Raw genomic sequence first — 17,865 nt, forward strand, 5'->3', positions numbered from 1 at the left:
GTGTTATATTTGCTGCTGTATCCAGTTTGTAATAGCAGATGGATTGCATAATCAACAGAGATGCAGCTTTTTCATAGGAAAGATCAACACAGACAACTTGTTGCATTATAATATTTTCCATTGATAATGAAGACATCAACTAACTTCTTAACATTCTAATTTAATGTATTTATCTGTGATGCAATGTATGTGTGAACACTTCAATCTGGTTGGTTTTCTGGTTAAAAGGTCCAGTAATTTTTGCAACATTTATCAAAACATCTGACTCACATCCGAAATTGTCTGATTAAATAAATATACCCCTAATACATGGTTGAAGTCTCCATTCTTGTTGTACCTAGAGTTGGAGTCTAAGGGTTAACATACAGTAAATACTGCAATTGCAATCACAAACCTTGTGAGCTAGACTTAAGTTTATGCAATTAGACAAGCTAAGGAAAGAATGTTTCAATGTTTTATTTAAGATTAGCCATGACCGGTTTGGGGCTTAAATTTAGAACACAGAACAACGTGGTCTGACATGCATTGGCCAGTAACTTAGATCTATGTGAGATCCTAGTTTGTCATTTATTGTTGTTGCATCTGAAACTTCAAAACATTGAACAACTCCTTGATTCAAAACTGTATTCCGGTAACTTTGGGGAAAATCGATGGTGCGTAACCCTGATGGAACAATATGCTCATCTTACAACGTGGATGACACATTAGTCCGAAATTCACAAATCCTGTATTTATTCTTTACAATTAATAATCTAGTAACATACAGTATAACTCAAGATTGACCACTCAAACCATTTCTTACAGTAAACCAGAGATAGGCAACCTTGCCAAGACCAACAAGACAACCTTCATGGGCCTGGCTGTCAGTCCAACAACACTTGGCCCATATAAAACTTTGCAATTGACAATTTTCCCTCACTGTCTATCATTGCCATCAATAATGAGTGAGATGGATGCTTGGGAATCCCTCACCCTTTAAAGAGTAGCTTAAAGAGGGTGGGGAGGATGTCAAGGCCCTATTTGAGTGATTGTAATGTCAACCAATGGTTCCCCTGACATCAATCATGCCTTCTCCGAATTAAAGGATCTGACACGCGATAGCTCTCGAGATGCTCTCGAGACAGAGACAGATGAAGTTAAATTATTAATGGACCCTATGTAGAATATGATTTATCCTCCAAAAAAGATAGAACAAATGTTACAATAAATAATAGGGTTAAACTCAAATATACTGATTAATAAAAAAACATTCTTTATTGATTTTCAATAAAAGTGGTATTATATTTCTTAATAACATTAGAAATAGAAAATAATTGCTGGAGATAAGTCACATATGCAGCTTTCAAAAATATATGTGAATGTCTGCTCAATCCCAATTTATAACCAACTGATTGCAGCATTACCACATAAACGGAGGAGCCAAGTAGAAGAGGGAGAAGTTAGGGAACTTGTTTGTTGTCTGCCATATATTAAAGATACAAATTGGCTGAAAATAATTGGCATAAATAGAAAAAACAGTTTCATTTGAGGACAAAAATGTTGACAGCTGCGCCATACAGGTTGCAAAATAAATGGGAAGAGATTTTCGATAGTTTATGAACTGATACAAAAAACACTTGATTCAACACAAGTTTGTCCATTTAAATTACTATACAAAATTCTTGCCACCAACGTAATGGTATATACAGTTTCAAGAAAATGTGAATCCTTTCGAAAAAAAATGGATATTTTCATACATTGGTCATAAAATTTTATCTGAACTTCATCTAGGTCGCAGCAATAGACAAAACACATGCTGCTTAAACTAATAACACACAAACCATACATTCTCATGTCTTTATTGCACACCGTGTCAACATTCACAGTGCAGTCTGGAAAAAGTATGTGAACCCTTGGAGTTAGTAACTGGTTGACCCTCCTTTGGCAGCAATAACCTCAACCAAACGTTTTCTGTAGTTGCAGATCAGACCTGCACAATGGTCAGGAGGATTTTTGGACCATTCTTCAGTTTAGCAATATTCTTGGGATGTCTGGTGTGAATTGCTTTCTGGAGGTCATGCCACAGCACCTCGATCGGGTTGAGGTCAGGACTGACTGGGCCACTATTTTCATTTGACGAAGCCATTCTGTTGTTGGTTTACTTCTGTGTTTAGGGTCGTTGTCCTGTTGCATAACCCAACTTCGGTTGAGCTTCAATTGGCGGACAGACATCATCCTGCAAAATGTCTTGATAAACTTGGGAATTCATTTTTCTGTCAATGATAGCAAGCTGTCCAGGCCCTGAGGCAGCAAAGCAGCCCCAAACCATGATGCTCCCTCCAACATACTATACAGTTGGGATGAGGTTTTGATGTTGGTGTGCTGTGCCTTTTTTTCTCCACATATAGTGTTGTGTGTTCCTTCCAAACAACTGAACTGTAGTTTCATCTGTCCACAGAATATTTTGCCAGTAGCACTGTGGAACATCCAGGTGCACTTTTGCGAACTTCAGACGTGCAGCAAAGTTTTTTTGGACAGTAGTGGATTCTTCCGTGGTGTCCTCCCATGAACACTATTTATTTAGTGTTTTACGTATCGTAGACTCGCCAACTGAGATGTTAGTATGTTCCAGAGATTTATGTAAGTCTTTAGCTGACACTCTTGCAGGGCTCTTGCAGTCATTTTTGCAGGACAGCCACTCCTAAGGAGAGTAGCAACAGTGCTGAACTTTCTCCATATATAGACAGTTTGTCTTACCGTGGACTGATGAACATTAAGGCTTTTAGAGATATTTTTGTAACCCTTTCCAGCTTTATGCAAGTGACCAATTTTTTTATCTTAGGTCTTCTGAGATCTCTTTTGTTCGAAGCATTGTTCACATCAGGCAATGCTTCCTGTGAATAGCAAACTCAAATTTTGTGAGTGTTTTTTATAGGGCAAGGCAGCTCTAACCAACATCTCCAATCTCGTCTCATTGATTAAACTCCAGGTTAGCTGACTCCTGACTCCAATTAGCTTTTGGGGTTCACATACTTTTTCCAACATACACTGTGAATTTTTAAACAATGTATTCATTATAGACAATAATTTGTGTGTTATTAGTTTAAGCACAGTATGTTTGTCTATTGTTGTGACTAATGAAGATCAGCTCAAATTTGATGACCAATTTATGGGTAAATCCAGGTAATTCCAAAGTTCACATACTTTTTCTTGCCACTGTATATGGGGCATACAACAATCTCTGCTCTGTAGATTTTGCTGCGAAGAGACAGAATCTCTAGATAATTTATTCTGGTATTGCCCTTATGTATGTTTCTGGTCAGGAATGGTAAAAAAAAAATCACAACATTCACTTAAAATGAACCTTACAAATAACAATGTTGGGCGATTTGGAAAGCCATAGTCAGTCAATAAATAATTGTATAATACTTGTAAGAAAGGTTTTCATCTTTAACTCACAATCTGTGTATACCATGGAATTAGAAAGGTTTAAAATGTATGTAAAACATCCCAGCACAATTGAAAAATATATGGCTCATAGAAACCAAACAAGGGTGGTCTATGGTGATAGGTGGAATGGGCAGAGAGTGGCTGAGGGGTGGGATTAAAGAGCTTATGTTCAGTAACATATTATTGTCATGTGATTGCTGTATATAAAAGTACCATGTATGTAATATGAATATGTAAAATGTATGTAAATGTAGCATAAAAGTTGTATAAAAAAACAAAAGATGTGTGTCCTCCGAAGATGGGCGGTGGTGGATGGGTTCATTTTTTAAAAACACACGAAAAAACATTGGAGACTTTGTATGGCCTTGTGGAATTTAGGAGGTGTCCACACCCAGACAACCAGTTCTATAATGTTCTACTTAGTCATAAGTACTGCAACAGAGCATGACATTAGTCAAAAGCAATTTCCTGGATGTGGAGACTGTTGGGTATTTGCGATTCTAAATCTGAAAAAAATCACTCTGAACCAAAAACTTGTTTCTTAAGTGCCTCATTTTAAAATTTTAACAGGCACTTAAGAAACAAGTTTTTTCAAGACCTGAGATTGGAGGTTTCGGAAGGCTTACACTGAGAACGATGTTGTGTTAATATGACTGGTTAATATTCATAGGTGTAAGTCTAAGAAATGTGCAGACTTTTAACTCACATCTGGGTGTGGGATGGCATATTGTCCCTGAATTGTGTAGGCCTGTATGGAGGAAGAAGAAACACAAAAATGGAATATTATCATCTATCTTCACAGGGAATAGGGCTTATACATGTAATCTCAGAGACTACTCTGAAGTTCAATCATTATCTGAGACTTAAGTACTGTCTCATTCAATTGCCTAAACATTCTTTGTTTCCCTCAAAGGCATTTTATACTAGACAATGTTGCATAAATGTCATCCACCAAGTTTATATAAAATATGAATACTGAACAATTTCAAACCACTGTGAATAAACTAACATGACTTTCGAAAAACTTGCCTTATATGATATCCCTTTAATAGGTGATAGTCAACCACATGTTTGTACTTTGATGCCTTGACTATATCTACTATTCATTACATGTAATATCTTTGACTAATTTACAGTAGTGGTAGTGGTTGAGTAGTTGTATTAGTAGCAGTAGCAGTAATCAAAAATGTTAAAGTTAGAATCAGCGAAAAGACGTTGCTACGAGCAGCACCGCAGATATAGAGATGAGCAAAATGTAAGACTTTGCTTTCACACAGTCACACACAGTATCTGCACATGGGCACAGTTAAGCTTCATGCTATCCACAGTGTGGTAGCCAGGGCATCAAAACAGAGGAGGAGTTGAGCCTCTCGCGTCCACGCTTTTAGTTGTTGCGGAAAATGACTCACTATGCTGTTTACTTTCTACATCTAGACTATATGTACAAAAGTATGTGGACACCACTTCAAATGATTGGATTCGGCTATTTCAGCCACACCCGTTGCTGACAGGTGTATAACATTGATCACACAGCCATGCAATCTCCATAGACAAACAGTGTCAGTAGAATGTCACCGTCATAGGATACCACCATTCCAACAAGTCAGTCCGCAAATTTCTGCCCTGCTCGAGCTGCTCTGGTCAACTGTAAGTGCTGTTATTGTGAAGTGAAAACATTTAGGAGCCACACACAAGCCTAAGCCTAAGTACACCATGCGCAATGCCAATCGTCGGCTGGAATGGTGTAAAAGCTCGCTGCCATTGGACTCTCACCCATCTGGATTTGGTGGATGCTAGGAGAACGCTACCTGTTCCAATGCATAGTGCCAACTGTAAAGTTTGGTGTAATGGTCTGGGGATATTTTCCATGGTTTGGGCTAGGCCCCTTAGTTCCAATGACGGGAACTCTTAACTCTACATCATACTGTCATGGCCAAAATGTTTGAGAATGACACAATATTAACTTTCACAAAGTCTGCTGCCTCAGTTTGTATGATGGAAATTTGCATATACTCCAGAATGTTATGAATTAATTGCAAAGTCCCTATTTGCCATGCAAATGAACTCAATCCCCCCGAAACATTTCCACTGCATTTCAGCCCTGCCACTAAAGGACCAGTTGACATCATGTCAGTGATTCTCTCGTTAACACAGGTGAAAGTGTTGACGAGGACAAGGCTGGAGATCACTCTGTCATGCTGATTGAGTTTGAATAACAGACTGGAAGCTTCAAAAGGAGGGGAATCATTGTTCTTCCTCTGTCAATCATGGTTACCTGCAAGGAAACATGTGTCGTCATCATTGCTTTGCACAAAAAGGGCTTCACAGGCAAGGATATTGCTGCCAGTAAGAATGCACCTAAATCAACCATTTATCGGATCATCAAGAACTTCAAGGAGAGCGGTTCAATTGTTGTGAAGAAGGCTTCAGTGCGCCCAAGAAAGTCCAGCAAACACCAGGACTCCTAATGTTGATTTAGCTGTGGGATCGGGGCGGGTGGACAAGCAAAAACCCACAAATTCTGACAAACTCCAAGCATTGATTATGCAAGAATGGGCTGCCATCAGTCAGGATGTGGCATTCTCAAAACTTTTGGCCATGATTGTACAATGACATTCTAGACAATTGTTATTGTATGCCCAACATCAGTGCCCGACCTCACTAATGCTCTTGTGGTTGAACGGAAGCAAGTTCCCGCAGCAATGTTCCAACATCTAGTGGAAAACCTTCCCAGAAGAGTGGGGGCTGTTATAGCAGCAAAGGGGGGACCAACTCCATATTAATGCCCATGACTTTGGAATGAGATATTCACCGAGCAGGTGTCCACATACTTTGGTCATGTAGTGTTTGCAAGTTGCTACATTGTATTGACTTCAGCTTGGGCACTTTTTCTGTACTTTGTTCTTGGTACTTGAATGAGGAAATCAACATTGGTAGACCCAAAATGTCCAATACTTTTGGCCATGTAGTTTATCTACCTCAATTACCCAGTACCCCTGGACATCGACTTGGTACTGGTACCCCGTGTATATAGCCAAGTTATCGTTGCTCATTGTGTATTTATTCCTTGTTAATATTTTAGAATTGTTTCTATTTTTATATTATAAAAAAATGATCTCTCTGCATTGTTGGGAAGTAATAATTTCACTGTTTTGATTTTGAACTTGGTAATCTATAGGAAGCGTAACATGGTCGCTCCTGTTCTTCGAATCATTGATGCCACATGACCTGCTACAGTTTGTGCATATATATTATTGTGTTGGATTACCCTGTTTCTGACTCCCTATATATATATATTCACGAAAAGTGCACAAAAAATGTAGTTCTGATCTACTACTTAAATGCTTGAAGGACTTACTAAACAAATAGTTAGTAGCTGGCAGCTTAGTTGCACAGAATATGTCAATGATTCATTTTAGCTCTGTCCAAGCAACTTTGGTCAAGGCTATTATAGCAGCAAAGGGGAGACCAACTCCATTTTAATGCCCATAATTTTGGAATGAGATGTTCTTCGAGCAGGAGTCCACATACTTTTGGCCATGTAGTGTACGTCATACCTTTAACCTACCTTTAAAAAGATGTTTACAAGTCATCAGGAATGTTAAAAGGATATTATATATTTTTGAAAGAGGAGGTGTGCACTGTACAATTAGAGCTTGCATGCAAGTAACACAATCTGAACTTAAATTTTCTCTTTCGATGGTTAACCCACAAAGGTGTTAAAAGTCCAATAGCCATGCTGTTCATTTCGGTCCTGACATCCTAAAGGACCCCTCATCGTGTTAATTAATAGTCCAATAGCCATGCTGTCCAATAGCCATGCTGTTCATTTCGGTCTTGACATCCTAAGGGGCCCCTCATTTTGAAGGTTTTTGTTCCAACCCCCCCATCCCAACACCCCTTTATCATTTTAATGTTACTGTCAAGAGGTGGACTTGAAATTAATAGAACAGAATTAAGTGAAAGTCGGAACAAAAACCTCTGTGAACAGGGGTCCTATAAAGCATCACCGTTACAAACTATAATGGCCCTCTATTGAGTAGTAACCTGCAACAAGGTCCGTCACTATATCCCTCCCTCCCTCTTGGCCTAGCTGTACCCTGCCTTACATTTAGGTTGCGAAAAAGTTCACAGCCGCAGGCCGTGATAGTCTATACGTCATAACTAGATAGACATCCACAACTAGATAGGAGCCTGTCAAACAAGGCTTGTTAGAATGTAATATAAGGAGCCACACTGACTCTTGTGGCTGCTCTGAACTTTGTATATTGGGCTTTACAAGAAGGGGGGGCGGAATGCGAGTGAGTGTGAAGGTGAGAAAACCTGAGTGCACTAACAGGCCGTGGCTGATGCTGGAATAAAAGGCTGATGTTGGCTGCGGTTGCCACCAGCAGCTCGGCTCTTACCTGGCCACCTGAAAAAATTACGGGGGTGGAGGCGGGCTTTGGGCGGTAAGGAATGGTGGCACCTTTCGGTGGGGACTAGGAGAAGAGGAAGAGGGAAGACACAGAAAGAGCGTTAGACCAGGACTGAGTGTGTGGCCGTGGGTTTGACAAAAGAGACGAGGGAGACAAAGATTACATCAGATTACATGTCACCTAAGTCATGCATTATAGAGGGAATAGGATGCTGTTTCAGACAGATGTGTTTTCCCAGCCCAGTGTTTTTGTGAGGAGTTTGTCTGTAGCATTCTATTCGCCAAATCTTGAAAAAAAAGATTGAAAGACGGCTGGGTGTTTCAATAATGTAAAGTATAGGGGCAGCTGCAGCTGAATGTGTTAACAGCAAAAAACACATTGAATCTGATCTTTTGAGTTTTGTCTTATTCCACATTTTCGTATGTAGTTCTTAATCCTGATACAATTCCGATGTTCCATTAGCGACCTCAGATCAGATGGGTTTTTTTTGCACGTGACCTGCCGTTACCACAACAACCCCCCAAAACATTAAAGGAACACTGACAGGAAATGAGCATTGCATCTGTGTGATATTTGGCAACATCAGTGTGAATGTGCAAATCTGATATGGGTCACATAAAACTGAGTGTGGAAAGTCAGAAAAAGTATTGGATATGAAAAAATATTGGGCTCTTAGAATGCATGTATAAACACAGCCTTAGAGAGCTGCTTGAGTAAGACACATGATATATTAATGTGGCAGTACACATACACTTTGGGTGATGATTAACTCCATCAGATTGTATCACTAGCCTTCGCAAGACAAAAGCTACATGTCAGTTTAACTGGTTATCAGACAAGAATAATCTGTACATTAGTAAATAGACTATCAACCAGCAGTGCTTGACTTGGGCAGGAGCTCACCGGAGTTGAATACTGGTACCTCAAATTTTCTACTGCTTGAACTCCTGTTTATAGAATATACTCCTGCACCTAAATATAAAATATAAACAATATAATCGGCACCCAAAATGAGTAACGGAACCTATTTCAGTTTAACCAGGAACAAGAAATAGTTGACTTCGATGGGGAAAATTGGGGCAATAATAACTACATTGCTCAAAAAAATAAAGGGAACACTAAAATAACACATCCTAGATCTGAATGAATGAAATATTCTTATTAAATACTTTTTTCTTTACATAGTTGAATGTGCTGACAACAAAAACACAAAAATGATCAATGGAAATCAAATTTATCAACCCATGGAGGTCTGGATTTGGAGTCACACTCAAAATTAAAGTGGAAAACCACACTACAGGCTGATCCAACTTTGATGTAATGTCCTTAAAACAAGTCAAAATGAGGCTCAGTAGTGTGTGTGGCCTCCACGTGCCTGTATGACCTCCCTACAACGCCTGGGCATGCTCCTGATGAGGTGGCGGATGGTCTCCTGAGGGATCTCCTCCCAGACCTGGACTAAAGCATCCGCCAACTCCTGGACAGTCTGTGGTGCAACGTGGCGTTGGTGGATGGAGCGAGACATGATGTCCCAGATGTGCTCAATTTGATTCAGGTCTGGGGAACGGGCGGACCAGTCCATAGCATCAATGCCTTCCTCTTGCAGGAACTGCTGACACTCTCCAGCCACATGAGGTCTAGCATTGTCTTGCATTAGGAGGAACCGCACCAGCATATGGTCTCACAAGGGGTCTGAGGATCTCATCTCGGTACCCAATGGCAGTCAGGCTACCTCTGGCGAGCACATGGAGGGCTGTGCGGCCCCCCAAAGAAATGCCACCCCACACCATGACTGACCCACCGCCAAACCGGTCATGCTGGAGGATGTTGCAGGCAGCAGAACGTTCTCCACGGCGTCTCTAGACTATGTCACGTCTGTCACATGTGCTCAGTGTGAACCTGCTTTCATCTGTGAAGAGCACAGGGCACTAGTGGCGAATTTGCCAATCTTGGTCTTCTCTGGCAAATGCCAAACGTCCTGCACGGTGTTGGGCTGTAAGCACAACCCCCACCTGTGGACATCGGAACTCATACCACCCTCATGAAGTCTGTTTCTGACCGTTTGAGCAGACACATGCACATTTGTGGCCTGCTGGAGGTCATTTTGCAGGGCTCTGGCAGTGCTCCTCCTGCTCCTCCTTCCACAAAGGCGGAGGTAGCGGTCCTGCTGCTGGGTTGTTGCCCTCCTACGGCCTCCTCCACGTCCCCTGATATACTGGCCTGTCTCCTGGTAGCGCCTCCATGCTCTGGACACTACGCTGACAGACACAGCAAACCTTCTTGCCACAGTTCGCATTGATGTGCCATCCTGGATGAGCTGCACTACCTGAGCCACTTGTGTGGGTTGTAGACTCCGTCTCATGCTACCACTAGAGTGAAAGCACCGCCAGCATTCAAAAGTGACCAAAACATCAGCCAGGAAGCATAGGAATTGAGAAGTGCAGAACCATCACCTGCAGAACCACTCCTTTATTGGGGGTGTCTTGCTAATTACCTATAATTTCCACCTGTTGTCAATTCCATTTGCACAACAGCATGTGGAATTTATTGTCAATCAGTGTTGCTTCCTAAGTGGACAGTTTTATTTCACAGAAGTGTGATTGACTTGGAGTTACATTGTGTTGTTTAAGTGTTCCCTTTATTATTTTGAGCAGTGTAGTTTAGTGATTCGATCAGAAGCTGTGTCTACACCACAATTCTGAGTTAAAGGCAAAATAACACTCTTCCCATGTTGTGAGATATTTGAACTAAGGTTTTATTTCTAAATGTGATGTTAATTTAAAATGATTGAATTGATTCATCGAGTTCTCTCTGTTAGAGCACACAAGTTGGTTTTGTCTAACCCCTGAAACTTCTGGACCTACAAAGTTGTTACTGGGGAATTATTACATTATGTTCAGTCCATTATGTCAGATGTTTTTTACCATCACAGCAGGAGTATCTTGGAAGGGGCCTAGGGACAGAGACCATTCAGAGTGCCAGCAGTAGAATGGCTCTCTCTGTATCTTTGTTCTGGCTATGTGGGTTTTGGTGGCTAAATTCCCATTGTATTGCACTGAAAATGTCCTCTCCCTCCAACATACTTTACCTCAAGCATGACCACACAGATTTGTTTGACACACTGGATTATGGCTTCAGGGGTCCCAGAGATTGTCACGGCACGCTCTGTGGAGTTAGGCAGCATGTCCCCTGCCACCTGAACCTGTGCCCCTGTGGACTGGGGAGAGATAGACATGGCACAGTGAGACATAGTTCCAGTGCAATTCAATTCACTTACTGTAAATTGGCCTTATTTATCTTGCATCTTGAGCTCCTGAGTAAAGACAATCAACATGTATAGATCACATTGATATTGGAAATAACAACATAAGATCACACTCACAAAGACACAGAGCCATTGACAACTCAAGTAATACGGTGAGGGTCATTGCCTAGTATGATACGTTTGTTGGGTTTATTTAGTATAGGCAACAGTCATAAGACAGAAATGAAGTATAGTAAATTGAGGAGTGAGCAAGTGCACACTTCTGGTAGAAGGGTAAAGAATCGGAATGCAAACAATCTTGGCATCATCTTGATTCCATGATTCATGTCTGATGTTCATGGTATAGCCTGCTACTGTACCTGTACTGTAACGTACCTCTCTCATCTCCTTTATCTTGGAACCTCCCTTCCCAATGAGAGATCCACACTGGCTGGCTGGCACCACCAGACGCAGAGTGACAGGGGGCTTGCTGGTTGCTGGACTGTTGCTCATGGAATTGATTATATCCTGGAATGGGATATAATCTGGTCAAGCATAAGAAACAGTTGCCTGTGTAAGACATATTTTACTTTGATGTTTACTACACTTTCTTTCCATGGCCATTTATGTTTCTCCCTTTTGTTGGCAAATCGGTTTTGTTGGACCACGCTTAAAGAAAGTAAAGGAGGTTATTCTTCATAATTATATATATTTTTTTGCCTAAATGTGAAATGCTTTTATTAAATTGGCATACCCACAGGGATTAAACATATAAAAACCAGGCAAACTTTTTGGCTTCACATACTGGCTTCACAAACAAATTGTTTCATGTTTTTATTAATCCCTGTTACTATGCCAAACTAATTAAGACATTTTATATTTTCACAAGGTTGAAGAGTGCCTTGAATTCGTCTGAATATGAAGACAAAATCAACAACCCTCCCAAGGAAAGCACCATCTGAAGCTATTCTCTATTTGTCCTCACCCAAGCAGTGGTAGCACTCCTGCCTCTGTGTAAAGAAGTTACTTAGGACAAGAGAAATCATGATACCTCCTCAAATTTATAGGCAATCATGGCAAAGGCCTTAAAGATGGCGTCGGTTGGGCCGGTGATGGTGACGATCCGCTCGGGGCAGTTGCCCTCAGAGATGTTGATTCTTGCTCCGCTCTGTGAATAATAACAGACGCCATTATGAGCAGCCCTTGGATTAATTCTAACTCTCATGATAAAAGTGTATAATGGAAGAAAAGAGGGATTGACAACGCACCTCCTCGCGCATTTTCTTCACTGTTTCCCCTTTCTGGTATAAAAACATTAAATGTTTACAGTAATCTCAAGTAATTATTATTGTGATTGTGTTATGTACAAGTGCGTGATAAACAAAGTCTTGCATACCTTGCCAATAATACTTCCAACCTCCTAAAACAAATAAGGGAACATAAACATAAAACAGTAGTTGTAATTAACATTTTAGGGTAATCTCAATGCTAACAATAATTATTGATACTGCTTTGGTAACACTTCATATTAAGGTCCCTTAATAAATAATTTATAAATATTTTGTGTTACTTAACATTTATTTATAATTAGTCAATTATTTATCTAATAAGGTATTTGATCATAGTATGTTCACAATTTGTAAAGGATTTATAATGATCTACGAATGTACTTAACCAGCTACAGTTGAAGTCGGAAGTTTACATACATTTAGGTTGGAGTCATTAAACCTTGTTTTTCAAATACTCGACAAATGTCTTGTTTACAAACTATAGTTTTGGCAAGTCGGTTAGGACATCTACTTTGTGCATGACACAAGTAAGTTTTCCAACAATTGTTTACAGACAGATTATTTCACGTATAATTCTGTTTATCACAATTTCAGTGGGTAAGAAATGTACATACACAAAGTTGACTGTGCCTTTAAACAGCTTGGAAAATTCCAGAAAATTATGTCATGGCTTCAGAAGCTTATGATAGGCAAATTGACATAATTGGATGTGTACCTGTGGATGTATTTCAAGGCCTACCTTCAAAAGCAGTGCCTCGTTGCTTGACATCATGGGGAAATCAAAATAAATCAACCAAGACCTCAGAAAAAAAATTGTAGCCCTCCACAAGTCTGGTTCATCCTTGGGAGCAATTTCCAAACGCCTGAAGGTACCACGTTCATCTGTACAAACAATAGTACGCAAGTATAAACACCATGGGACCATGCAGCCGTCATACCGCTCAGCAAGGAGACGCGTTCTGTCTCCTAGAAATGAACGTACTTTGGTGTGAAAAGTGCAAATCAATCCCAAACAACAGGAAAAGACCCTGTGAGATGCTGGATGAAACAGGTACAAGTATCTATATCCACAGTAAAACGAGTCCTATATAACCTGAAGGCCACTCAGCAAGGAAGAAGCCATTGCTCCAAAACCGCCATAAAAAAGCCAGACTACGGTTTGCAACTGCACATGTGGACAAAGATCGTACTTTTTCGAGAAATATCCTCTGGTCTGAGGAAACAAAAATATAACTATTTGGCCATAATGACCATCATTATGTTTGGAGGAAAAAGCGGGATGCTTGCAAGCCGAAGAACACCATCCCAACTGTGAAGCACGAGGGTGGCAGCATCATGTTGTGGAGGTGCTTTGCTGCAGGAGGGACTGGTGCACATAACAAAATAGATGGCATCATGAGGAGGTAAAATTATGTGGATATATTGAAGCAACATCTCAAGACATGAGTCAGGAAGTTAAAGCATGGTCACAAATGGGTCTTCCAAATGGACAATGACACCAAGCATACTTCCAAAGTTGTGACAAAATGGCATAAGGACAACACAGCTAAGGTATTGGAGAGGCCATCACAAAGCCCTGTCATCAATCCCGTAGAAAATTTGTGGGCAGAACTGAAAAAGCGTGTGAGAGCAAGGAGGGCTACCAAGCTGACTCAGTTACACTAGCTCTGTCAGGATGAATGGGCCAAAATTCATGCAACTTATTGTGGGAAGCTTGTGGAAGGCTACCTGTAGGCGTTTGACCCAAGTTAAACAATTTAAAGGAAATGCTACCAAATACTAATGAGTGTATGTAAACTTCTGACCCACCGGGAATTTGAAGAAATAAAAGCTGAAATATATAATTCTCTTTACTATTATTCTGACATTTCACATTCCTAAAATAAAGTGGTGATCCTAACTGACCTAAGACAGTGTCACATCCTTACCATAGAAAGCTTTTATTTTCTATGGTGGAGTAGGTCAGGGCGTGACTGGGTGGTGTTCTAGTTTTATTATTTCTATGTGTAGTCTAGTTTTTGTATTTCTATGTTGGCCTGGTATGGTTTCCAATCAGAGGCAGCTGTCTACCGTTGTCTCTGATTGGGAATTGTCACGCCCTGACCTGAGAGAGCCTTTTTATGTCTCTATTTTAGTTTGATCAGGGTGTGATTTGGGTGGGCATTCTATGTTTTGTTTTCTAGATTTTTGTGCTTCTATGTTTTGACTGGGTATGGTTCCCAATCAGGGATAGCTGTCTATCAATGTCTCTGATTGGGAATCATACTTAGGCAGCCTTCTTTCCCTGTTGTATTTGTGGGTAGTTGACTTTGTTAGAGGAATTATAGCCGGAGTTAAGCTTCACGATCGTGTCCTTGTTTTCTGGGCTAGATATTCTATAAATAAAAGGAATATGTACGCTCACCACGCTGCACTTTGGTCCACTTCTTACGACGCCTGTGACAGAACTACCCACCACTAAAGGACCAAGCAGCGTGGTAAGGGGGACTCATGGACGGTAAAGGACCCTGGAGGCAGGCTGGGGAATATCGCCGTCCCAAGGAGGAGCTGGAGGCAGTAAAGGCGGAACGGCAAAGCTACGAGGAGTTGGCTCAACGAGGCGTGCACAAGAGGCAGCCCCCAAAACATTTTTTGGGGAGAGGCACACGGGGAGATTGGCGGAGTCAGGTTATGGACCGTGGGGAGAGAGTGACTAGTCAGGTTCCAGTTTATGCGGCTTTGCGCCGTGTGTCTCCAGTGCACTCTCATAGCCCGGTGCGCTCTCTGCAAGCTCCCCACAGTTGCCGTGCTAGAGTTGGCATTCAGCAAGGAGGGATTGTGCCGGATCAGCGCTCCTGGTCTCCGGTGCGTCTCTTCGGCCCAGGTTATCCTGCAACAGCTCTACGCACGGTATCCCCAGTTGCCAGGAGAACCCAGTGTGGCCTGTTCCAACTCCCTGCACGTGCCGGGCTAAAGTGGGCATGCAGCCAAGAGGAGCGGTGCAAGGGCTAAGCACCAGAGCTCCAGTGCTCCCCCATAGCCCGGTTTGACCTGTGCCTGCGCTCGGGAGGTGCCGGGATAAAGTGAGCATTCAGCCTGGAAGAGTGGTGCCAGAGATAAGCACCAGATCTCCAGTGCTCCCCCACAGCCCGGTTCATCCTGTGCCTACTTCCAGAACCAGGCCTCCTGTAGGTCTCCTCAGCCTGGTGGGCCCTGTGACAGCCCCACGCACCAGGGTGCCTATACGTCTCCTCCCACCAGCGTCGGTCCCCAGTTCGGAGCCTCCAGCGACGGTCCCCAGTTTGGAGCCTCCAGCGACGGTCCTCATTTCGGAGCCTCCAGCGACGGTCCCCAGTCCGGAGCCTCCAGCGACGGCCTCCAGTCCGGAGCCTCCCGCGACGGCCTCCAGTCCGGGGCCCGCAACGAGGGTGCCCAGTCCGGAGGCCGCAACAAGGATGCCCAGTCCGGGGCCCGCAGCGAGGGTCTCCAGTACGGGGCACGCAACGAGGGTCACCAGTCCGTGGCCCGCAACGAGGGTCCCCACACCAGAGGCGCCACCAAAGCGGGGTGAGCCAGAGGTGGATCGGGGTCTACGTCCCGCACCAGAGCCACCACCACGGATAGATGCCCACCCGGACCCTACCCTAAAGGTTCAGGTTTTGCGGCCGGAGTCCCACCTTTGGGGGATGGGGTGGTACTGTCACGCCCTGACCTGAGAGAGCCTTTTTATGTCTCTATTTTGGTTTGTTCAGGGTGTGATTTGGTTGGGCATTCTATGTTTTGTTTTCTAGGTTTTTGTGCTTCTATGTTTTGGCCGGGTATGGTTCTCAATCAGGGATAGCTGTCTATCGTTGTCTCTGATTGGGAATCATACTTAGCTAGCCTTTTTTCCCTGTTGTATTTGTGGGTAGTTGACTTTATTAGAGGCATTATAGCCGAAGTTAAGCTTCACGGTCGTTTCCTTGTTTTGTTGGCTACATTTTCTATAAATGTATTTTTATTTATTTTAATTGTTTATTTATCCGTTATTTTACCAGGTAAGTTGACTGAGAATACATTCTCATTTGCAGCAACGACCTGGGGAATAGTTACAGGGGAGAGGAGGGGGATGAAATAGCCAATTGTAAACTAGGTGACGGTGATGGTTTGAGGGGGAATTTAGCCAGGACACGGAGGTTAACACCCCTACTCTTACGATAAGTGCCATGGGATTTTTATTGACCTCAGAGAGTCAGGACACCCGTTTAACGTCCCACCCGAAAGACGGCACCCTACACAGGGCAATGTCCCCAATCACTGCCCTGGGGCATTGGGATATTTTTTTAGACCAGAGGAAAGAGTGCCTCCTACTGGCCCTCCAACACCACTTCCAGCAGCATCTGGTCTCCCATCCAGGGACTGACCAGGACCAACCCTGCTTAGCTTCAGAAGCAAGCCAGCAGTGGTATGCAGGGTGGAATGCTGCTGGCATATAAAAGGAATATGTACGCTCACCACGCTTCACTTTGGTCCACTTCTTACGATGCCCGTGACAGGGATCATATTCAGGTAAACTTTTCCCTACTGTTGTTTGTGGGATCTTGTTTATATATTGTTGCTTTTGAGCCCTACAAGGCTGTACGTTTGTTTGTTTGTTTCTCTTTATTGTTTTGTTGCTGGTTCACATTTAAATAAAATATGATGAACCCAAATCAAGCTACGCCTTGGTCTACCCATTTCGCCGAGCGTTAGACAGGGAATTTTTACTGGGATTAAATGTCAGGAATTGTGAGTTTAAATGTATTTGGCTAAGGTGTATGTAAACTTCCGACTTCAACTGTATGTAAGGGATAAATGCTGACATTCTGTAGATTACCTTGAAAGTAATGGACGATGCAGCGCGATGAGGTGGAGTCAAGTCCCTTTGCAGAGTTAATTATTCCAAGGTCATGTATAGATCGGAGGCGTTTATCTAACTTATATCACAGTTGCCAAAGAAAACAATATGAAAGCACACATTTACCGGTAGAAATACTTTTTTCCCGTTGATGTTAACATTTTTATCTTTTTTTTATAATTCATACTTTCTCATCTTCTGGTTGCTAGAGACCCAGTTGTTTGTTTGATTAGTTCGATATTTACAGACGCGACACAGCCGTTGGTTCTTTATGTTCCGTTGCCATGCTCAGTGGCAACATTCTTATTCCTTGCTTGCTGCTAGCTAGCCAACTAGCTACGGCTACACAGTCACAACCTCCGCAGCTGAATAACAGCAAAGTTTATTCCTTTGCGTTTGTTTAAGCTGTTTATCCTGCTTATACCACAGTTGCCAAAGAAAACAATTCAAAGCACACATTTACCTGTAGAAATGACGTTTTCTTGTAGATTTGTTTCATTTATATATAGTACCAGTCAAAAGTTTGGACACACCTACTCATTCAAACGGGTTTCTTTATTTTTGCTATTTCTACATTGTAAAATAACGAACACGAAAACTATGAAGAAACGTGTGGAATTATTTAGTGAC

At 42.1% G+C, this 17,865-nt stretch overlaps 1 protein-coding gene across 5 annotated transcripts in view; it reads right to left on the reverse strand.

Annotated features, from left to right (window-relative positions):
- LOC139380224 (poly(rC)-binding protein 3) overlaps window positions 1-17,865 on the reverse strand; it is a 167,972-nt gene that overhangs the window by 34,319 nt on the left and 115,788 nt on the right. For all 5 annotated transcript variants that reach the window (XM_071122756.1, XM_071122754.1, XM_071122757.1 and 2 more), the window contains 7 exons: window positions 12,488-12,511; window positions 12,360-12,392; window positions 12,143-12,259; window positions 11,488-11,619; window positions 10,936-11,064; window positions 7,836-7,910; window positions 4,136-4,177 (listed from right to left, as the gene is read on the reverse strand). In XM_071122756.1, coding sequence (XP_070978857.1) covers window positions 4,136-4,177; window positions 7,836-7,910; window positions 10,936-11,064; window positions 11,488-11,619; window positions 12,143-12,259; window positions 12,360-12,392; window positions 12,488-12,511 — 552 coding nt within the window. The remainder of the gene's footprint in view (window positions 1-4,135; window positions 4,178-7,835; window positions 7,911-10,935; window positions 11,065-11,487; window positions 11,620-12,142; window positions 12,260-12,359; window positions 12,393-12,487; window positions 12,512-17,865) is intronic.

This window comes from Oncorhynchus clarkii, chromosome 22, assembly GCF_045791955.1.
Source record: "Oncorhynchus clarkii lewisi isolate Uvic-CL-2024 chromosome 22, UVic_Ocla_1.0, whole genome shotgun sequence".
Taxonomy (NCBI): domain Eukaryota; kingdom Metazoa; phylum Chordata; class Actinopteri; order Salmoniformes; family Salmonidae; genus Oncorhynchus; species Oncorhynchus clarkii.